The sequence below is a fragment of the Malaya genurostris genome, chromosome 3 (genome assembly GCF_030247185.1).
Source record: "Malaya genurostris strain Urasoe2022 chromosome 3, Malgen_1.1, whole genome shotgun sequence".
NCBI lineage: Eukaryota > Metazoa > Arthropoda > Insecta > Diptera > Culicidae > Malaya > Malaya genurostris.
Genome location: NC_080572.1, coordinates 159886831 through 159911332, shown reverse-complemented (window position 1 = coordinate 159911332; position 24502 = coordinate 159886831). Strand labels below are relative to the sequence as shown.

The 24502-nt window shown below is 35.3% G+C and overlaps 1 protein-coding gene across 2 annotated transcripts in view; it reads right to left on the bottom strand.

The window, feature by feature from the left end:
- LOC131439069 (potassium voltage-gated channel subfamily H member 8) overlaps positions 1-23982 on the bottom strand; it is a 132025-nt gene extending 108043 nt beyond the window's left edge. Inside the window, exons 1-3 of one of the 2 annotated variants that reach the window (XM_058609610.1) lie at positions 23618-23982; positions 22790-23561; positions 671-784 (exon numbers count right to left, since the gene is read on the bottom strand). In XM_058609610.1, coding sequence (XP_058465593.1) covers positions 671-746 — 76 coding nt within the window. In that variant the 5' untranslated portion in view covers positions 747-784; positions 22790-23561; positions 23618-23982. Of the gene's footprint in view, positions 1-670; positions 785-22789 lie in introns of both variants that reach the window. The other variant, XM_058609611.1, reaches the window with a different exon arrangement.
- Between the last annotated feature and the right edge of the window lie 520 nt (positions 23983-24502).

Genomic DNA, 24502 nt, shown 5'->3' with positions numbered 1-24502 from the left:
CACAGAAATTAGTAAGACAGGAAAAAATAGAGTGCTCGAATTAAATAATTTCAATAGAAGAAAATATTAAAAAAGTTCTTTAATAATTTATTTACTAATGTAAAAACCAACTGCGCTGTCTAGAATGAATGAAACGTATCAATTTTTACATTTTATGCCGACTCAATTTGTAACTTGAAAATTCAATGTAGCTCACTGCATCAAAATCGTCGCTCGGATGACGAGAAAAACAAACAAGCGTCTTTAATACTCGTTGAAGTCAAATATTTTAGAAAACTATAATTTTGAGTTTTTAATGATTATTCAAGGCTTTCTCAGTCAAATTTTCAATTGGCCAAAGACGGCCGAAACGTCGAGCAGTGAAAAGTGACTGAGAAAGCCGTGAATAATCATTAAAAATGATTTTCCAGTCGTTACAATCATCTCATATAATTTTGAGTTATTTGTTATTCTACATTACTCAAAATTGTATCATAAATATCGAATTCCGCGCCACTTTATCAAAACTAGATAAGAAAACGCGCCAAATCCGCGATATTTGCGAGAATCGCGAAATCCGCGCGACCGTAACAAGTTTGCAAAAGCAATAAATGTACTACATGCTACAAAAGAAAGCTGTTCTTCTGTCTGTATAATAAATTCTAATTGGTAGTGAAAGTAGTGTACTCACGTGTTCCGTCAAACCGTGTCGCTATTGTATCCAGAAACGTATTCTGGGGCGCGAGCAGCCCCTTTCTAGCCGGCATTGGCGGATGTGGTTTATGCTTCGCTCTTCGTAGGGAGCCTAAGGGAGAACAGGAAGAAAACGTAAAATTGCTTTAGTTGAATATTGTCCATAGTCAACAAATGAAACGTAATAAAATAGCAAAATTCATACGCTTTTGGGCCTTTTTAATCTGTGGCTTGGACACAGTCATTATTAATCTGGCCAGCAACTACAGACTGAAGTCAATTCTGCACAACACAACTTTGGAATTTTGATTTCCATTATAACTGATTCAACGTAACATGGTTTCGCCGAAATATGTTTTATTATCTACACTGATAACATGGTACGCTTTACAGTGATGCCATTTGAATCCTAGTGTGTGAGTTTTGAGCAAATAAGCTAACAATTTTTTTATTGAACAGGCTGCAGCATATTTCCATATCATGAGCATTAGAGAGAACGCATGATTATCTCATAATCATACATTAGGTTCTCTAGTAAGTTACCTTGTTCATTCGCTTTCAACCAGTTCTAATACGAATTGTGCAGTGTTTATATTGCTGTTATATCCGCAATCTGCTTTTTTCCCCCGTATCAATGAGCTGGCAAAAAAATAATAAAAAATGCTCACAGTTTCTGATATTCGTTAGATATCCATTTATTACGAGTTTTCGTACACGTTTCTCTACCTCTTGTTTCAAGTTTGGTCTAGTTAAGATATTGTGCCATGGCGTCAACAGTTTTATAGTCCCACGACAAAAGGGCCTAACTGAAAATGAGAGTCTCATTTTGTTGATTTTCTCTTTTTTTGAAATTTCTTGAAAGTTTCAATTATAAATCGAAAGATAGTGTTTTTAACATGAAAGTTATGCGAAGAAACGTGAAAGAGTTTGTTTTGCATAACATGATGCTTTATCATTCGAACAACATTTTTCATCTGCATTTTGTAGCTGTAAAACAAACAACAAAAAAGCAAACGTTGGGGTCTAGTAATTTATTAGAAAATATCTGCAAATTTATAAAAAAATGTGAATTAGTTTTTTAATGACAATGGACACGGACTTTCAAAACCTGCTTCCGAGAAAAAAGCGTTCAAAGTTTATTGTCTTTAAAAACGAAGGAAACAATTTATTTTTCTAAAGGGCGCGTAGGGTCTAACATTTTCGAAAAACCATATTTTTTCTTTGCATTTTGTTATAAAAAAAACATTTGTTTGTTTGTCATGTTTTGTCAAATTTTCAAGTCTATCGAATCAGAACTTTTGAGCCTGTATCTGAGTTTTGTTCCAATAGGCGATTTTACAAAATATTCTTGAAATCTTTTACTAGCAGAAAATACAAGGAAAAAATAAATGAATTTCATAAGCGTTAGACCCTACCCACCCCTTTTCATATCTTTTCTTGAGGTAATTTTTGATACCAACTTATTCACAAAGGGGATAACAATTTATTCAGCTATTTTTCACCTGGAGCTGTTAGCGGAATATATTCAACAGTTGCACTATTTATGTACCATTTAATTCCATTATTTCACTGTCACGTTATTACACTTTCACAAAGTCACTATACTTTAATGAAGCATAACAAACGTTAAATGGTACATAAATAGTGCAACTGTTGAATTTATTCTGGGTTTATCAAAGGCGTACCTCAACGCTAACGTCGCTTCTTTGTTAACATTCACCGAACCGAGAGTATCAGCAATAATACTATTGAACTTGAACGTCAACCCTTTTTGGAGAAAATACAACGCGAATAGGAGAGGTGCGGTTTGCCGGTTCAGTCTTTTATACCATTACATATCTGGAATCATAAGTGACAGGCATTTAAACTTCGATCTTGATTAATGATCCACCAGTACCTTTCAAACAATCCTGAACATGTTGAAATCGATTAAGTCATCTCTTAGAAAATTGAACGAGAGTTTTATTCCTCCCATTGGTTCAAGATATGTCAATCTCATACATAATTCTGCAACACGTATGAACTTTGCGAACTCACTTGGGAAATCTGAAAAGAAAAATCGCATAGCATGGGAGATCCTCATAAGTTGAAGATCTATATGTGATATTGATTTCGCAAATGTAACTAAAAGAACACATTTTTCAAACGGCGTAACAACGAAAATTACCTAATTGCTCAAGTAAACCAAATAAACTAGAGAGGGGAGCAGTATAGTTGTAGAACAGTTTAAGGATGGAATTACTGAGAGTTCTGTCTACTTTCAAAATTTCTATTCCTTAAAGTCCCGAAAAGCTAGTAAATTTCTGATGTCTATCGCGTTTCATAGCGAATCATTCATCTATAAGCTCGATTACATAGTATCATGCCGAGGAAATTGAGCGCATTATATTTAACTAATCAATATGCTTCGACGTTCTGTTACTGCTTTGCATTGATATATGAATATAGGGTTATTTTCATAGATGCATCAAAATCATATCGACGTACGAACGTACAAATACGTTTATCACGAAATAGATACTACATACGCTGGTCTATTGGCTAATGTGAAGGCACATGCCCTGGCTCAAACTCGTCTGGTGAGTAATCGTATCCATTAACATTTCATATTTCAGATTAGATTAGAGTATTTACGTCGGTATCTGATAGCAGAGGGTTCACCCTACGTAAGAGAAAAGGGTGTTTCACTGTGCACTTTGAGTCCCGGGAAACAACATCGTAACGTGACTCGTTAGTATTCAACAAACAACTACGCAAGCATTAGTTGTACAAACAAGACATGCTTATCCCCATAACAAAAACACGATAATATACCAGGAAGGACTGAGGCCTGAAGGCCAGTGAGTAGCAAGAAACGTGTTATAACTAGCTATCAAAAGATTCCACAAAAATGTGATTTCTTTCTTAAATATTAATTATCAATTATTGTAAAAATTCTGAACGGAACTAAAAAAAATTATTTATATTTAAAAAACTTTCATCCACCTAGTGGTGTAATGATGTTTTTCTCATATTACTCATAACATCATAAATATTACTGTGGAATTCTCAAAAACAACAGTTCATTGGATAGAAACAGCAAAAATTGTTCGAAATAAAACTAACAAAATCTACAAATCCTGTTTACCCGGTAGTTCCGAATCCGGAAGTAATATCCGCAACAAATTCAGAAATTCCATATGAAACTGTAAGACTTCTCCTTTGAATCCATCTTGAATAAAAGTACCGCTTCAAATGTATCAGCAATAATACATTTTAAATAGATCTTTTACCCTCGGGTAAAATCTATTACCGGTACCATGATTAGGAAATCTTGAAACATGTCTTCTCATGAGACTATGCCTATTACTGACGACTCTATGGGCTCTCACCTCCCACAATTTTATTCGCACTAAAATATAGGTTACAATACCGCGGAAAGTCAAATTAAAACCAAAAATATACAAAATCTACAAGAGCCAAGAAACAAAGCAAATACAAAAGACTTACCCACGGATCGTCAAATACATCCTCAAGCGATCTCGACTTGATCTGTGCGCCGCTGCCGCCGATATTTTCCACACGCCGCCATTTTAAGAAAATGATGATCAACGCGCCGGTTACAACATTTTAATCATGCCGCCGATTATATTACATCAGCCGAAAAAATGATTTTATCAATGTGGAGAATTGTTTACAATTTCCATGAAAATTCATTGACAATAATCACTAAAGCATTTTCCGCCTACTTATACTGAAAATTAGTACTACCGACGTCAACCGAAGCCAATGCCATTTGATTCAAAGTCTATTTTTGTCTATATTTAAAAGGTTTTGAGCTATTGGCACATTATCGCAAAACAGAATTACCGGTAGCGACACCTGCAAATGAAAAATGGAACTAAGAAAAGGAGAGTTCTACCGAAAATTTTCATGTCGGTAGTAGTGATTTGCAACTTTTTTCGTTTATTCAATAGTACAAATAGATGGATCAGGGTCATTTCGCCGAAAGCCATTTCGCCGAATGCCGTTTCGCCTAAAGTCATTTCGCCGAAAGGGTTTTTTCGCCGAATGACATTTCGCCGAATGGGTCACTTCGCCGAATGCCGAAAGGGTCATTTCGCCGAATCCTGAAATCGTAATTAGAATTGATTTAAATTAAAGACAAACGAAAGATGATATCGTAAACGCCCGTTTTGTTAATCTACCATTGTACTTCTTGAATAATGATTGATTGTTGTACTCTTGAATAAAGATTGATTCATGAACCTCAGAAAGTAGTTCCAAGAAAACTTGTTGACTATTAGCTAGTAAGCATCAAAGCAATTGCATAGGTGTATCTACTAGGCAAATGTAGGTGGTATTTTCCGTTTATTAAGTGAAAATGAAAAAATACTAATGCGGCTACGCCACATCATTTTGGTTCATGTGCTGTCCGACCTCGCTACCGCTCGTTCGGACCTAACTAAAGCAAAGAAACCTAGCTTTGAGTAGACCGGGCAAACGAGGCGGCTACAGGTTTGTATGCAAGAGGCCGCCGCTTCCCAAATAGATATCAGCAATAAAAGTAAAAGGGGTAGAAGAAAATCGATTTCAAAGTGATTACTACTACATTTTCTGTGTAAACTACGATTAAACATGGAAAATTTTCAAAAATGTGTGAAATTTGGTAAGGCTAGGTTTTTTCCGATCAACATTTTTTTAAACAGAAATTATTTTTTTACTTTATTTGTTATTTCTGGGCATTTGAAAATGGTATTGAATCAAGTTTAATGCTCCAGTCTAAATAAACCAACTCAGAGTACAAACATTTTCCTCTACTCTACTATGATTTTTCAAATGAATGTACCCGTTTTGATAAGAAATCGTTAAAAATGTGAAGTAATTAAAAATTTTCCTGCTGGTTTGACAGCTTTTACTGAAAGGATCATCTTTAAACAAGCAGCGCCTCTACATTTCATTTTGGCGTCATTGTGCCAATAAACTGGTTCGCCTCTAAAAAATATATTTAAATGTCCTCATGTTATAGAAATTTTGTATTAAATTAGAAAAAAAAAATGTATTAAAATAGAAATGTCATTGATAGTTTGGCAGAATATTGGAAAATTTTCTTATTTTTATACCTATACTATTATAATACCTCACGGTGTGAGTAAAATATACATTATGCATAGTATAATAATGACTGTCTACGAAAATTCCAGAGTACTTACTTTTTAGGTGAGAAATACATTTCTAATAACTGTAACTCAGGCTTTTGAAAAATCTGTTTTCTAATCAGATTTGTATGTTTGTATGGAATGAATTTTATAGTATTCTCAGTGATATCGGGTTTTAATTTGATATTATTTTCGATTTTATGTCAATTACATACGTAAGTATACGAAAAAGATATATTCATTTGTTTTCACTCATTAGCCTTCAATTTAAACAGGAGCCTCAGCAGGTTTATCTAAAAACGCGAGCGATTTGAAAAATAGTTCCGAATAAAACTTTATTTTTCTTGCTCATATTCATCGCAATTTCTTCTCTAATTCGTTGCATTCTAAACCATTGTCCATTTCTATTCACTACATTTGCTTTAATGGATGACATAAACATTAGGATCGTTGATTGTAGGTCGAGAAAAAAATAAAATAGAGAGATTGTCCTGTGTGAATTAATATTAAAATTAATAATATGTTTATAATTAATTACGCCGAATCGTACCGCCTTCGCCGCCGATATTTTCAGGAAATGGCGTCACGCCGATTCGCTGTCGCTGCTGGTCAAAAAGACGCTTTAACTGCCGATGGTGATAATTTTGATCGGTGCACAGGTAATCTCGACGCGATTTCTTCGGCCACTTGCTATGGCCAGGATCCAGAGTTAGGTGTTAATCTGCTTCCGAGGTCAACCTTTTCACTTTTAACTCCGAAACTATCACTCGGATACAACGTCGGTCAATGTAATTTAGTAAAATAAAATAGATACCTTACACTCCAGGATATCACGACAATATCGATTGTAAGAGAGTGATTCAAAGCTTTACTCAGTCACAGCAAAACTTTTTGACGTAAATATGACTTACTTTACTATTAGGCGCCTTTTAAAATTTACCCTTTGTGAGAGTGATGAGTTTTTGATCGTGAATCTAACGTATCAACATAATTTTTTCTACACACCATCGGAAACACGATCATAATTTTATGATAAAATTTTCAGTTGTATGACGTAATTTCAAATAATTCAAAATAACATTTTTCTGAAATGTTTGGTATCAACGAGTATCAAAGAGGAAAACTCATGACGCGTGTTTGCGTTTCTCGTATTTTGAAAGCTTATAGTGACCTGTTGAAGGATTTATACAATCCAATAGATTCAAAATTTTCCAACGTGTATTGCAACAACATTGAAGTGTTTCAATAGTACACTATTGAAAAACTACCCGATTTGACTTATGTCAGAACCAGAAAGGAAGAGAACAAAGTATCTACTAGCTGATATGGACCAAATGGTCTGCGCCATAAAAAGCGAGAGAAAAGTATCTACTCACGACGTAAAATACACTGGTGGCGTGATAAGATAGTTTTGGTTGTGTTGGTAATTTTCTCACGAAATTAAGTATGGCGCGCCGGGATTCAAGCATGTAAACATAAACAAACGACCATTTCAGAACGGGATTTCACTTCTAAGTTACTCCAGTTGTCGCGCAGCCTGGCGAATCTTTGGCACTAATTGAAAATCTGAACATTTTTTCTTCAAGGGCTTGCAAGGTAACGTCGAAATATAGAAAATTTTACACACATCCGATTCTGTTCATTTCGTTGGAGGAAGGATTTGGCTGATCGCACTGTGGTATCTATTACAGTTATCATGGATAATGGAGTGATTGTGCTGTGGGTGGCATTTCAAATGCAGGTGATGAAAACGATTGAAACATCCCGGAACAAAACACCGCATTTCACTGTCAATATTTTCGCAAACAGAACCAACTCTAAATATTTTCATAAAAGCAACTCCCGGAACGTCATTTGTTTATGTTTTTTCTTCTTCACGTCTCTCTGTTATTTCAAAATAAAATGACAACCGCACTAACACATAGAAAAACGTGATCACCAGGGTATTTTACATCGTGGTATCTACTGCTGTACAACTGTATAGAAATAAAAAATGATCATTCCACTATTCTCACCATTTTCTGAACAAAGCTTGTCGAAGCAAGACATACGGGAGAGCAACATCGAAGACCTCATGCTTTTGGAATGAAGCGAGCGCCAAACAGCAGAATTGTGCTGCAGCCGGGCATACCCCAAAGCCTACCTGTGGAAGTCGTTAGTCGTCATGGAAGCGCTGCTCAGTACATTTGAGTCGGAATTCATTGTGAATTCCAAATGTACCTACTGATTCCGCTCGAAATGGATTGTTCCAGCTTCTTTGGAATTCAATTGGAAATCACAATGAATTTCGAGTCAAATTTTGGACGACGAATTTACCGCGTGTACACGCCAAAAGCCATCTCAGTTCTGTATAAATTCAGATCCTGTTGGTCGTGACAATTCAAGGCACTTTTCAGTCCCACAGATCATTTCCTACCAAATGCATCAGATTCATCAAAATGGAAGTTGAAAAAGTTTGCGCCGTCACTAACACATTGCATAACGACGACAATGCATAAATAAAAGTATTGATGTAGAACACATCTTTATGAGTGTCGTTTCGAAACATGATGTCGTGCGAAACATGAATTCCACATATACACATAAATTATTTCCTCTGAAAAATACAGATTTAAATGTGGTGAAAGATAAGAATTTCTTATTACATCAAAAATAAAAATGTATTTAAAAAGTGTTGTTATAAATATATTTTATGTTTCTTTGCGGTTTGAGAAATCAAGTACGGCCCATGTTTATATTTTATTTAGTAATTTGTATATCACGTACTTTATGTTCAGTACGTATATGATAAACATATTCCTCACACCACAAAAATGCAGATCGAAGGAATGCTTGAACTTGCAATGGGTAGAATTAATATCTAGAACTATTTAAGTTAATTTTCAAGTGATGAAGGTAAAGGTTATATGTATTAATAGTCAGTCTTGTTCTAAATTGTTTCTTGAGTAACAAATATTGATAAATTTGAAACGTTCATTTTGGGCAACAAAATATAGAATTGCACTTTTCTGCATATTCTTGTAAGGCCCTGATTTTTTTTTATTCAATAATATAATCTAATATTAAGGCACACTGCTTCAGCTCTAAGATGCCAAGGGTATTTACTAATCTTAATTATCGTCTAACTTAAAACTAGAGTAGTATCATTATGTAATATAGTATCTGGCGATCGGTAGTGGCCGGTGAATTGAATTTAGGATGAGATGATTCCAGATGGCGATGGTAATTTTCTATGTTGGCCGCATTCTTCGGTCCGTGAGGGTCCGCGGGAAACACCCCCAGGCTACGAAGGCCCGGCGGGTGGCCCGCATGCTGGTCATTGACTGGAGCGGTCTTCCGGTGATGGTGATGTTACGGAAGAGAATGAAAAAAAGAAGTAAATATTGTGGGAAACGGGGTAAAAAAGGGGTGTGGGAACAAAATGTTTGAAAACGACAGAGATCTAATTAGTTGCCATCGAGATGGTGAAAAAACAGGGAAAGGGGAACGAAAAAGTTAGTGACAAAAAAAAAGATCTTGTTAATTCCAATGAAGATGGTGAAATCGTAAGGCCCTGATATAAACATATGTTATACGAAATGTCATTAAAATCACTTCCGGCAAACACTTAAATTTACTCTAGCACTAGTATGTAAGTCAGTATATGCATCGCATATATCAATAACAAAATAGGTTCATGTAATACAATCATACACCTCAAGAAAAGCGTTCAGAATCGTTTTTAATAAAGGTACAGCCATCAGCTGATAACTCCAGTGGTGTGATACCTTGTTTTTTGATACTTTGTGTGATACTGATTCAATCGGCACTGCACCTGTTGATTCTGCCGAATTTGTATGTTCAGTGCAACCAGTTTACCAAAGGCGCGTGACCAATTGAATATGAAACATTCGTGCTTTTTCAATGATATATACTCAAACAAATATAAAGCATGCTTTTAGGTTAAAATACAAATTTTGATCAATTTTTCGTCATTGTTTGATGGAAAATTTCATACATTTTGAATTTTTGCTTTTTTGTTACCTATTAGGATGCTTAACTACACTACTTTATTGCATTTGTGTTAGATTGTGTTACACAAAATAAAAATAAAAGAAATATATATTGTTAAAAAGTATTTTTCCAAAAGAATAGAGTTTTTCGACAGCAACTCGTGACAATTGCTCTTGGCTTCTTGAAGCAAAGGTTCATATTTCGCTGGAATAATAATAAAAGACATGTAAATCTTTATTTAAAAACAAAATCTAGAGGAAATCCATATTGAAATGTGTCAGTTGCATATGAAGTATGTTAATGAAAGAAAACTGAAACCAAAATATTTTTCACAAGCAATTTTCAGCAAAATGAAAAAGGTTTTGTTAAACATTTCCATTCTTCCTGTATTGCAATTCTAAGCCGAAACGACTGATTCTTTTAAACTGTATAATAGTTTTATATAATCAAATCTGGAAAAAGACGTTGGAATTTGTTTTTACGTACACATTATTAACATTACCCATACGCCTGCAAAGTGTCTCCCTAAATTCATTGATTTCACGAGCATGTATATGAAGTTTGATATAAAATCTGCTCCTTCACAAGCTACTAAACTTGGAGGCACATGTAATAATCTCGTATTTGGTATTTATATTTGTTTTCTCTGCATGCTATCGGAAATATGATCATAATTTATAATCCAATTTTCAATTTTTATTGTTTACTAAACTGTTTGGTATCTACGAGTATTAAAGAGAAAAACTCATTTATTTCCTTTAGGGGTTAGAAACATTTTGTGCTAGGGCACATAACCGTTTTTATTATTTTTACGTTTCGTCTTTGACTCATCAGTGCTGAGCAGTTCAAATGCTTTCGTACCCTATCTGGATTTGATTAGTAGTAACATAACCTGCAGTTTAGACAGTTTGACATTTGCATTACACTGGTACATTGTACAGGATTTGCATTGGAATTTCTACAGGACAAGAACATATCAAATATCGAAAGAAAAACGTGCTCAGATAGTGATTTCGAATAAAACAAGCTATTCGCAGCGAGGAATAGCACAAATAGTGAGAGTATCATAGAAAGGAGCCGGCACAACATTTGAGAGATTCGCTGAAACTAACGTTTTCAGACAGAAAACGCTTGGGCCGACGCAGAAAAACGTCAGTAAGGGATGATAGGTATATACAAATGTTAAGTAAACAGTCCAGATTTAAAACAGTGCCAGACATTAAAGCCGAGATCAATCGAACGTTTCCAAATCCAATTTCTGATACGACGGTCACACGTCGGTTGCATGATGCCGGTTTGTATGGCCGAATCGCTACCAGAAAAGCATTGTTGGGATCGGTAAAGGTTCGAAAAACGACTCAAATGGGTAAAAAAACACAAAAGCTGGTCAATTGAACAATGGAAGCAGGTGTTATCACCGGATACTTCAGAGAAACACTATTCCATCTGGCATCCATGTCAATGTCTTCAGCAGTATTGGCAACGATTGGGAGTGCTCAGAATTTGTGGAGCCATCATCAAATCGAAAGGCCAACATATAAATGAGAACTGACTTCATTGTTTCTTTCTTTTTCCACAAAAACTCAGAAATGTTCTTCCACCGTCATTCGGGACCCTCCGCCATTCCTGAAATTCTAATGGATCTAGATCATTCTTTGTAATCGCTTCACGTAAGAACGGATGGACGGATTTACATGATTCTTTTTTTTGTTTGATCAGGTTTTACCCCCACCGGGTTCGTACATAAAAAAAAACTAGGAAAACTTGCCGGAAGAGTGTGAAAAATCCATCCATTGTTTTTTATGTACAATGGAATTTTCCGTTGAAAAAAAGTCGCCAATGATTGCTAGATCTTCGATTGATGTTTGGCGCGCAGGAAGATGCTCAGTATTTCGCCGTTGAAGAAAAGAATACTAGATCATTGGAAAATTGTTTGGAGCGCAACGAGTAGTTTTGAGTGGAGATTTGACATGCATGTGATTCGTTATTTTGAAACACGTACTGAATAAGGTATCACAATCATTGCTTGCCAAATGACTGGTGGAACGCATTTGACTGTTCTTGATTTATCGTAAGCAGGATCAAAAGTTCTGACATCGTTTACCAGTGGATGCATTGTGTACAATGTGATCAGTTGGATAAATAATGTTGACTATTGTGAATTGAACATATCAACATATAGAACGATTTTTAAACAAATTAATGACTGGATTCTGCTGCTGAAATAATGAGGTCAAATAAAGAAATTTTTCTTTCATTTAGCATGCTGAAGTTCCTTCAGCCGCTTCGAGTAAATTTTTAAGGGTGGATTACAGGATGCTTAGGCTGATTATGGCATCATGACATTTGTAAGCTGCTTAAGCTAAATCATTCCATTTTTCGAACTTTGTATTACTTGACCAATTACCAAATGCAAATCGTGAACACCATATCTGGAGGAGAAATCGTGGCATTCAAAAACCATTACTACTACTGTTTTATGAATTGGCTTGAACGATAAGAAGAATACTGGTATAATCACTCCTCATATTCACTCCGCTAGAACAGAAAAGTTACACATTTTTTCATATAATTCATTCTGATATTGACTCTCAAGACCGAACTCAACGCCATTCGTTAATTGTAGATCGAGTACTAATTAAAATGATGAGGTGACTCAACTAATGAGACGACTATTGATACAATTATTTAACGAATGTAGTGTCCATATTGAAGTTAATGGGTGCAATATTTGATAAAATGATAATTTGAGCTTTCGAATGTTCAATAATTTCTTATTTCATCACTAAATTGTTAATCGGAAATTGATCTTGTGATTGTCATGCTACGAACATTCATCCAACAAGATTAAGTAATATCATCAGACTAGTTCTACAAACAATATTCGGGAAACAGCCATTGTTGAAAAACGCAATGGCAGTTTTCTCTACTATTTCTTGATGAATCGAAGAAAACATCAGTTTATTCAGAAAAAATGTGCCAAACAAATTGATATTTCTGTTTTAAATTTCTGTTCGAAGACAGCTAAGAAATCTACTTTTGCGTTTTGCAACAATGGCTGTTTTCCTGAAATGATAAATTGCCCCATAAGAGAGATCTACAATCTCTGTTCAATGCACCGACTCAAAGGATAAGATGGCGATCGGTGCATTCACTTAATGTTTACACAACAAAATCTTTCAACATGTTCACAATAATTTTGTATGATATTTCCTTTTCGGGCTGAAGTTAATGTGTTGGATACGAATTCGCCGTAATTCGTTTATTTTCTAAATAATCAGTGAAATAATGGAAAGAAGCATTACCGTTTGATAATTCTTCTGTCAGGAAACATAAATTTAAAAAATAATTTCAAGCGAGACGAAGTTCGACGGGTCAGCTAGTAATCAATGAAAATTCAACACCTAATAAAACAATTGATAACTTTGATAATTCGATCAAAACCCGATTTTCTACACACTTCGGCTAAACGAATGTCTAGGGTTGAAAAGCATATTGAATGTTTACATTCACTGCAACCGGTTTGGTGTGTATGTGCATACGATTCGAATTCTTCTCATGCAAGTGGTTCAGATACACTACCACTTCTACGAAAGTGTCTCGATTAAAAATACGTTCAACTTCATTTTTGGTATTAAAATGCCTTGTTCGTTTATGTGGGTGTTGACTGCATTGCAATTCGTTATTAATTTTGGTTCGGGTTTGCAGAAAACACTGGACTTATTTAATAGGTTCAAAACAACCGTTATTTCAAACGCTTTTAACTAGGTGATTTAAAGATGAATTTTATTATACCTCGATTAACATTCGATTAAATTCTAACTGTAAATAACAGATTCTCTTTGCTTATTTCCTCTTCCGATTATTATGATACTCTAAGCAATTCACTTAGGACCTATTTTAATGTTCATCGATAAATAATATAAATCCATCTTCAGATCACCTAGTTAGAAGCGTTTATTACGGTACTTCTGAGCCTGATCATCGAGATTCAACAACCAATAGGCTTGAAAATATTTGCTATTTATAAGAAGTACTTATAATAAATTGAATTGAACAGACTGATGCTTGAACGAGTTAAAAAGAGCATGTAAACCAGCTTGATGAGTGGATGCTAATCATTATTATTGTCGATACTGTTTAAAATTTATATACAGGAGTATTTTGGAATGGGTTCGACGAGAATGTTTCAGATTTGTCACTATTACACCCAAATAGACGACTTGCACTTTATCGAAGTTATTGGAAATTCTAGCCACATTATTATTTTTGGTACGTGTATAACGAATTGATGCCAAAATGTAATGTTTTGAGCTATTTCAAATCTAAGATATTGGTGTCAATTAGGTTGTAGATTTACGATAAGGAAAGCCGGGAAAAATATTTTTCTTTAATTTGGCATTCCAATATTAAAAGATTACATTTGAATAATTCCCATTTTAAATTTTCTGTAGTTTTCTAAAGAAATAAACCCAAATACGTAAGTTCTTAGAAGTATATCTGTAGAAAAAGATAGATAAAGCAGAAATCCTTAAATTTATACCTGCCTTAGAAATTTTCTCATTAGGTTAGTCGGAGACAAAACAGATTGGACTTCACGTACAACCATTATTCAACATTACCCAATAACATGCATCAAACATAGCAAACCAATCACCGGTTGCGCTTGTCGTGAACAGAAATCTCTATTTACGAACGGTCGCTTTAGAATCCTAGATAGTGTTTCACAATCATTTGTCTATTTTTTAAATTTAAGTCTGTTGATGAGAGAATTTCAAAATTGCATTTTTAATGTCGTTATAATCGGTCATGTTTCGTGCAGAACCCTGTAATTTTTTTCTTTATTGGGTTCTAAATGCTAAGTATCTCTAGTGGAATAACCAGAAAGTATGTATTCTTCATAATTAACTCTTCGATGGTTTCTAGCTAATTTTATTTCCATATAGTCCAGCTAGTTTATCATCTATGATAAATCCTTCTGTAATTGATCTAGTTGTAGAAGATCAATCTAACATTTGTAAGGTAGTATTTACTCGAACAGACTTTGTTTCAGAAAATCTACAAATAACATTCAGGATTTCAAATAGAACAATGATTAGTTCAATTAGTTATATATGCTACCGCCATATAACTAATCGGCTAGGATACAGATCTCATACCGAAAGTAATGTCTACCCTGAAATTGTTTTTGGAAATATCGATACAGCAATGTATTATTTAAATCATTACATGATTGAAGTTAGGAGTCTATTAGTTCCAAAACCCTATCATCGACAACATTCAACTGCTGCTTCGTCGATACCAACATCAACATTCTTGAGATACTATTATGGAATCCATAGTTGAGGACCTTCAAAAGAAAATTAAATATAGATCCACTGAACAAATTAAACCATATTCTGGACCTTTCTAGTTCCATATTCTGGACCTTTCTAGTTCCAGCTCTCAAACCTGTTTCAGTTCTGATGAAAGGAAATCAAATACTCCCGGTAAACGGTGGAAAACTTTTTCAATTTTTTGACAGAAATCACTGTCTCACACAAATAATTGCATATAACAAGTATTGTCTCGAGCTGACAATACTGAGAAAAATTATGATAAAATTTTTGCCTAAAATTTGAAAAAAAACATGAATTTTTCAACAATATACTAAAAACATTTGCCTTTGCCAAAAACAATTTGTATATTTATTCTCAAGCCTAATAAAAATCTAGCAAAAGCATCAAAATTACCCTTATTTTTCTTTATGAGCTTACATTGTGCTATTATTGATAATAACTAAGAAAACTCTCATGCTTCCAGATTCATTTAAAACTGCTGTTCAAACTCGTTGGATGAGATATGAGATATTGTTCGAATTTCCAATTGATTGTTCATCATAGAATCCGTAATATTTTTATACATTCAGTAAAAAGCATTTAAACGGAGAAGTTGTGTTTCATTATTATTGGCTCATGAGTTAACGGCTGCTACCGTGACGAAGACAACTATAAGCTGCAAGTAGATAACCTGTTGGTGCTTACCGCAAAGGCTGCTGCAAAGGCAATATTCGTTAAGTGTTGCTCAGACAATGATGCAAAAAGGTGAAATATTCGTCTTTTATATCGATGCACATTTTGTTCTCGTACTCAGAACGCGTTTTGATTGGCTGGTGTTAACATAGGTAAAATCTGACAAGTTTTTCAATAGTGTACTATAGAAACACTTTAATGTTGTTCCAAAACACGCTCAAGTTGAAGAATTTTGAATCTATCGGTAGTTAGCTTATATAAATCCGTTGACACCAAACATATCAGAAAAGTTTCATTTTGAATTATTTAAGATTATGTCATACAACTGAAAATGTTATCATTAAATTATGATCACATTTCCTTATCATTCTCTCAGAGGGTAAATATTGAAAATGCGCCCCATAGTAAAGTAAGTCGTATCAGTAGATGTAAAATCATAATGCTGAAAATTGTTACATATATTTGAGCTAATAAAATACTCCCCGTTCTGGACAAAAATTACCAGTTTTTTTCTGGTTTTCTCGATTTTCTCGGTCACTTGCCACCCTGTATTACCACTCCCAAAGGAAATCATTCCCCTGAATTAAGTCGACATGTTTGGGTGTTTTTGGGCATCAGCTGACAGTGGGTTTATAGAACGATGAGAAAAAATTATAGAAATTATACATTCAGACTATCAAGAATACTTTACTTCTCTTTACAAAAAAAACATGATTCGTATATTGTATATGCATAAACCGTATATCGTATACATATTTGTCAAGAAAATGTACTAAGATAAACCTATGACTAATCATTTTACCATCACAGTTCATTACTTACATAGAACGAAACTATTTGTGATAGCAAGTTCTACTATTTCTTTTCAATACATTGGTGCAAGATGGTAAGATTAACTTTTATGCACTCGCTTCGGATTTATGACTCGTTACAACCGAAGTATCGAACTTATCTTATTATGTCTTTTTAGGACCGGGGAGAAGATGATGGTCCGATTAATAAAATGACTATTCGTTCATCTGCTCTAATTAGAACACACCGGCTCTTTGGCTAGAATACGTGTTATGTAGAAAAAAAAGTTGTTTATAACTATAATTATTATCTGGTCGATGCGATTTAAGCAATTCAGACTTATATAAACTGAATTCTAAGTAAATGCATCATAACCATAACTGCAGTATATTATGCCTGTGATAGCATATGATTTACGCCTGTTTGCATAGACAAACACTTTTCGGGCTAGAAAATTTTTCTCAAACTAAATGCAGAGATTGCAACCAAACTCTAGTGGTTGATGCGAGAGATGCTCGCCTCATCCATCACGCTAAGCTTGCATCACGTAAAGACATTCAAAACAGATCTTGAGAAATATCAACACTACAGCTTAATCTTGTGCATTTACCCTACCTATTCTAAAAATTGCGATTGTGTATTTAAATGTATCAACCGAATTAAGTAGGATTACAATTTCAGTATAGTTGGACTATATCGAGTGAAAGAATAACATCACATATTATTGCATGAATTTATTCCGCAAACTGAGTAGGGGTGGTAAAACTTCGTTGGATGGAGATTCAGGCCAATCTACAGATTCGCCAATCATCACGCGTCTCCATGATATTCCATTGAAACGATATTGAAAGCAAAATAACAACATTGCGGCCGTTTGACCGCGGACTAACATCACATAGTATAATACTACTTTATCAGTTGTGAACCCATAATCTCCACATACAGACGGAAGAAATTGCGATTAATATCTGAAATAAAGGACAAAACATGCCGTGCGAAAGATAATAATAGCTACCAAAGGCAAACTAGTAAACATTTTTTACTATGAATAATACAATCAACAATGTAAGTGAATACTACATATATTTCTTACTACCATCATTAGTAGAATAGTTAAATGTATTTAATCCACAAAAACCACAAAGTTGCGAAAGTAAATGATGTCCTAATGGTAAAAACCAAATCATGTATATAAGGTTTGTTCGCGACAAAATCTGAACAGATTAATTTTGGAATAAAACAAAATTGCTGTTTGCTCAATCCAAGATGCATTTTTTATTCATTTAATTGTGCATTATTAGTCATCTTGAAACTAATAACAGTAACTTAATTAGGCTGCATGCAGGAGCTACGCTCTTTTGAGTTTACTTAGATTTATGTTCTGTGCAGATTTCAGTTGGCGGGTTGGCGGTTCAATGCATGGGACGCTGGTCTTACAAGCCAGTTGTCGTATGTTCGAGCCCCGACCTGGAGGGATTTTTAGTGTCAGTAGAATCCATAGTACTGTACTAACCATGCAATGATTCTGAAGACTAAGAATCGGCTGCAAAGTCTGTTGAAACAGAAAGGCCAAATTCCACAAAAGGAATGTAATGCCAAGACTTGCTTTGCAGATTTATCTGCAAACGATTTAGCTGCCTTTGTCCAAGATTTTCAAAATTGTTATATACATGGTTGTAACTTGTTATTTATATTGAGAGAGTTCTCTCTTCACGAGAGCCCAATAACGCTCAATAGGTCGCAACTCGAGCAGTTAGGAGGATTCGCTTGTTTCAGTACATCATGGACTTTCATCCGCTTAATACCATTCCAAAACATCTTTGGTGTAGTGACCAGATGCCAAATTATACAAGAATAGCAAGGGAGCGTCATGGTCTGCATAGGAATGGTAAGAATCGCATGTTTACCGTTCCAATAGTGACGGAGATCTGGCTTGCTCAACCACAGCAGCATATTGAATGCAAGTCAACTATTTCTTGGAAAAATTTTCTTCGCCCTGAAATGCTTCTCTACGCCGTTTTTTGCATGGCAGTCAAATATTCGCGATACAACTTGCGAGCCCGGGTTTTAGCCGTGACTTTCTGTTTATCATAACGGTTCGGTAGTTTTCACCTTGAACAATTTTATGTCTTGACGGCACTTAGAAGTATGTACCAAAGTTGAAAACATTTTTATTTTTCTTGTCACAATACGTGCGTAGAAAAATCTGGCCTCTTCTGCAACATTTGCTTCATCTTCGCGCTCTTCTGGTGATTCCTGAGACCCGTTTTTGTTCCGCTCCACACCTCGCTGTTGTCTGACAAGTAAGGAAATATCTAATAGTATGTTCACATTAGCGCTGATATCAAGTGATATACGGATATACTTGATATCCGATGATATCATGTGCGATATCACTTGATATCCCATACAATTTGATGTCAACGCGTACCACCATTTTGGCATGATATACGGGATATCATGTACGATATCATATCGAGTTGTCAAAAATCGCAACTAGCAACACGGATAATGGCATTGAACGCACTCATTTATGAACGTCACTTTGAGAGTGACAATAAACAATCATTATAATTTCGAATTTTTCAACGAATACTGGCGTTCGGAGACCATTGAATGCAAGACTTCAATTATTAATTGAATTGTAGGAGAGAAAAGCAATATTATTGATCTTACTCCTAATGGGAACATTCAATATGACAACTTGATTGTCAAACGATATCATTTCGATCATATGTGAACACTACCACGTGATATGCGTATCATCTCGGTATATCAAGTGATATAAGCGCTAATGTGAACATGGTATAAGAGTATTATGGATAGTGGTTGCAGGAAAACTAAGCTTTCTTTGAACGTAGTGACAGTTCCGGATTTTCATTGCCACCGCACACAAGTGCTTTTCGACCTCGTCCTTCTATCGATGCCATCTTCGATCTAAAAGCTTTTAGTATCACGAAAAATTGATTTTACACAATGAACAGTGTCCAGATTTTGTCGCAAACAAGCCTTTATAGGTCTGAAAAGTCACCATTTGTCTCGCCCGAGTGATCTAGTAAGATTGTATCTCACATTGAAACTTTCGATAATAGAATATGTATGCCTTTTCTTCTGTTTCGCTTCAAACCAGAGGTGGAAATAAGCCCATTTTGCGCATGAAAATGTGAATCAAGATTTCCGACTGTGAATCGAAAAACCGAACACCGTGAATTAAAAAAATTGGTAACAAAACTAAAATTGCTATTATGTTTGAAATTGTGGGAAATGGAATTGAATGCCTTTTTAAATTCTAAGTAAAACCAAAATTCATCTTATCAAAAATCATTCGACTTCATTATAATATTTACAATAAATATGTGATATGAAAAGATGATACTGACTATTTCTACCCCTGCTTCAAACATCTATATTATCAGGTTGAAACGAACATTGGTTTGTGGATTGCCTTGGAATGAACGCTTTCGACACAAAAAATAGGTTTCGGCGGGATATCCACTGAAAGATATAACGAACAATAGACCAAGTGCAATTGTAATTAACTACTCCAAGCGCTGCAGAATTCGAGTGCATACTGCTCACTCTGGCACGCATGCAATATTTTTTTTATTGTTTAAAAAATGAATTTGACGAATAATGAACTAAATCAAAAGCACGAAATTCAAGCGATCAATAACTTGAAAACTTGATAATAACTTGGATCACACTCATACTTGTTTACGGCCGTATGCGACACGTTCTAAAGTATGTCAAATTCGCATTACCGTTTACGTTCGAATCAATCACACTTTCAAACACCGTACATACATGAGAACAACGCCAATCCAACTTTAAACCATCAGTTCATAAGTTGTAATGAAAAATGTTTGATATCATTTGTTATTTGACCTGTTCTTCGTTGATTTCGTATCATCATGCTTGTTTACATTTGTTTGACTATTCGACGAACACATACTTTCAAACGAATGCAAATAAGCCATTCTTGTGTTCACTCGAATGTGTCCGAACGCGATTCTTGTACAAAAGAAGGATCGGCATCACAGGTAGTTTTTTCAGGAATATGCCAAGCATCAAAGAAGTTAACGGAATTCAAGTTGGTAAATAAAATTTTTAAATTAACCTTCGTGCAAAGTAAAGAAAGCATTGAAAATAGTGCTCGATACGGAAGTAAACAAGTATGAGGGTGAATATCTGCAAACTTAAGAGATGGTTCACCAAACTCGAATAGATGTTAGATTTTTGAAAATGTCCGAATGTAGTTCGATGAATTTATTGAAGTAGATTAGTCGAGTGAGGAGATTGTCGAGAAGCTTGGAGATTAATAAAACATAAAACCGTTGGAGAATCAATGTCACCGTTCATTACTCTAGTCAGGCGTCGACGGTCAAAAACCGGTTCAGTACATGTTTTATTCGAAAATTCCAAACGAATTGTTGAAGACTCTGAACAAAACACGCATGATGATTTCACACGATCGTGATTTATTACCAAACATGTGTCGTGACCTCTACAACAATTTTTCGTGATCCCACAATATTTTTTTACTGCCGGATTCCACACGAAATAATCGACTGCTTATGCCCGAAGAAAATTAATAGGTACTATCAATCTCTTATTGTACCAATAGTCATCTTATTGATAGAGTCGCAATGTTATTTTGCATATTACTCGGCTTTCAATCAACGTATTGTAATAGAATCGAATGCAATATCTTCGGCTCTGAAAAGCAATCCGACAGAAAAAAAATGACAATTGTGCAATACTACTATTATAATAACACGAAAACTCGAAACGAATGCACCTGTTTTCATTTCACCCTAGGAATCAATGGATGGAACAGAGACAGCAAATCTCAACTTATGGTTTTAGTATAAGTATATAGTACACTAATGCCATTTTTCATTGAAAAAACACTGGTGGCGTGGATTGCTCTGGTTTTGCACTTTCGAGCAGAAATGCAACATTCTGACGGTGTTTCATTGCCATTTCTGCTCGAAAGTGCAAAACCAGAGCAATCCACGCCACCAGTGTTTTTCAATGAAAAACGCCATAAAAATCCATCCAGGTCAGGATTAAGCATACGATATCTGGCGTGTTACAATTGTTATTGTTACAGTCGCTAAACATCAAAATAGTTGATAGTTGAACTCATAACATGAAATTTCAAAAGTCAAAAGTCGAATAAAAAAAAAGTCACATGCGTGGTCCGCAACTTATATTTCGGGAACTGGCCACACCAATGTCAATAGCTAAAATCTAGCAACACCAAAATATAGTTTGACATCTTTTAACATGAACGTACTCTGAACGTTTTGATGTACAAACGTTATTTGTGTTGTTTACAGTTAGTTAAAAAATCAATTTGGCCAAAAATAGAAATTGCAAGAGAAGCAATTCGTTGGATTATTTTTCACAACTTTCGACGTGGATTATGTCAACAAGAGTGTGTCGATGAATTTAGTTCTTTGTATGGCGATGAAGCACCATTAAAAACCACGTATATCGCTGATATAGTGAATTCAATCGTGGTCGTAGTTCGGTCGCCGACGAATTTCGTGAAGGTCGTCCAAAATTAGTTGTTTTTCCAGGAACCATCGATGATGTGCTTGAACTGATAATGCAAGATGGGCATGTGACATACCGTGGGATAGAGGCATCCTTGGGCATTAGTGCATTTAATATTGTATGAACGCCTGGTCGTAAAAAAAGGTTTGTTCTCGTTGGATCCCGCACAATTTGACAATCGCTCAAAAAGAGGCTCGTGTCGATTGGTGCAAAGAAATGTTGCTGTTGAAACATTCTAAAACCATGTTTTTGGGGTGCCATCTTCACAGTGGCACAAATGATTTTCATGGAGAATACTTTGAAAAACAATAAAGCCATTTTCACTTAAATATGTTTAAATATAAGTAGTGGCCTTCGTATAAAGTACAAAAAATTAGAAAAAATCTATTCCTTTGAACCTCCTTAACATGAAAATAGTCACCCAAATGGCAAAATTTAAAAAAAAAAAAAAGCGAATATCACATAGAGGTAAGTCCATTTTTGTGCTTAAGGCACATAACCGAATTTGTTTTTCTTAAAGTTTTACTAAGTCAATATAAAATATTTTACCTATAATTGAAACAAATACATGCTGCAAACATTTGAACATCAATTTATCATATGGAATGCAAATCAACTTACCAAAAGGTAAAAGTTTCGGTTCTATTATCTCATTTCCGCTCTAAGCCGCATAGCTGCCAAAGAAATTTAGCATCTGTTGATCCAAACCGCGGAGTAGAAAGATCCACAAATTTATTGCAATTGGGAGCAAAAGGATGCCCAACTCAATTTAAACTCCACTGAAGCGAACGCAAAGCGGTACGCTGGAAAATTTGATATTTCACTTTGCCCAGACGTTACTGTTAGGTCTGGTTTCTTTCTGCAAGCAGTATTTCTGGGTTGACTTCCCGCCACCACACTTGATTCCCTTTCACTTGCCCACACACTTTTTAAAGCCACACATGCCTGGGACACCCTGACTGCGTATTTGTCCTTTCAATTTTCTGCACCAGTGGTCACAACTCGGAAACCTTTCACACTGCTCCGGGTCTATCAAAACTACACGAGTCCTCCAGCATAAGACCAGTCAGGTGCAAGAGAAGATGAGCTATTAACAAGGTTAATGCATGATTATGGTGTCGGTTAGGTGGTCAACTTTTTTTCACTTTCCCCGGCCTCAAAAAGCCCAGTGCAAATTCAGCTGTAAGTACTATTAGAATTGATGCACCAGATGGTGCACTGTTGATAATTTCAATGATTTCTCGCAACTTTACACAATTACATCGATCGAGGAAAAAATAAATTGTACAGGATTTAGCCGTTATGCAGATTGCCATATACTTATAAAATAGCTGCTTGAAAATTCCTACAACGTCAAACACGGGTTATAAAACACGTCATGCGTTCCCGGGAGCTGAAAATCAACTGAATAGATTTCAGAGAGTAAAATCCTGCCAGACACTGGTTTACCCATGCTACAAAATTGTTTTGATAATATCCAGGGTTACCCTAAATCGGAGCAACCGTTATTCCCTGGACGACTGCTTGCCTGTGGATTGATGCGCGACAGACGTTCTTTTTGCATAAGCGTTGCGATTTCTCGAAATTGAGTGCATAGTTTTCGACATTCTTCAATCCACAGCTTTCGGTACTGGAGCCTAGATGCTGGAATAAAGATATTAAGCCTCCACTGTCGATTTTATCATACAACGGTACACTCTCTCTTTGCCTCACGTGTTCCAATAAACCGTATATGAATGGACATCAATCCAGATCGATTTCGATACCATTTGTTGATTCACGAAAAATTTTCGTAATGAGTAGCTATTGAACTGCCGACACCAATCCAACTGTTGCCCTGGGCCAAACATGCTGGAACTCTCACTCATTCTGGTTATGTACATGCGCACAATGAACCTGGAAACCCGAGGACGAATCGGCTACCTTCGGAAACTTCAATACCGAAATAATCGGATGCCATATGATTTCCCTCAACTCGGGATGCATTCCAGCTAAGTTGTACACCGGCTTTCGGTATTCAAACGCATAGCAACACAAGAGGTAATGGTAGATTAACTCGTGACGCGTTCTAAATTGTTCTATGAAGAATGTAAGTGAACACATTAAACTCTTTTTTTACTTTATCAATCTGGTCATACTATATTTTATATTAGTACATCTTTTCATTTTAATCTTATATGGCAGTAGGAAAAGTATTACAAAACGCCCCTGCTGACTAAAACTTCAAAAATTGTCCGAACAAAAGTTTTATCATTAACACCATCTTTTCGTAGGATATTTCTACTATGCAAGATTAGCAGTTGTCGTCTGTTGCAAAGTATGATTAAAAAGAAA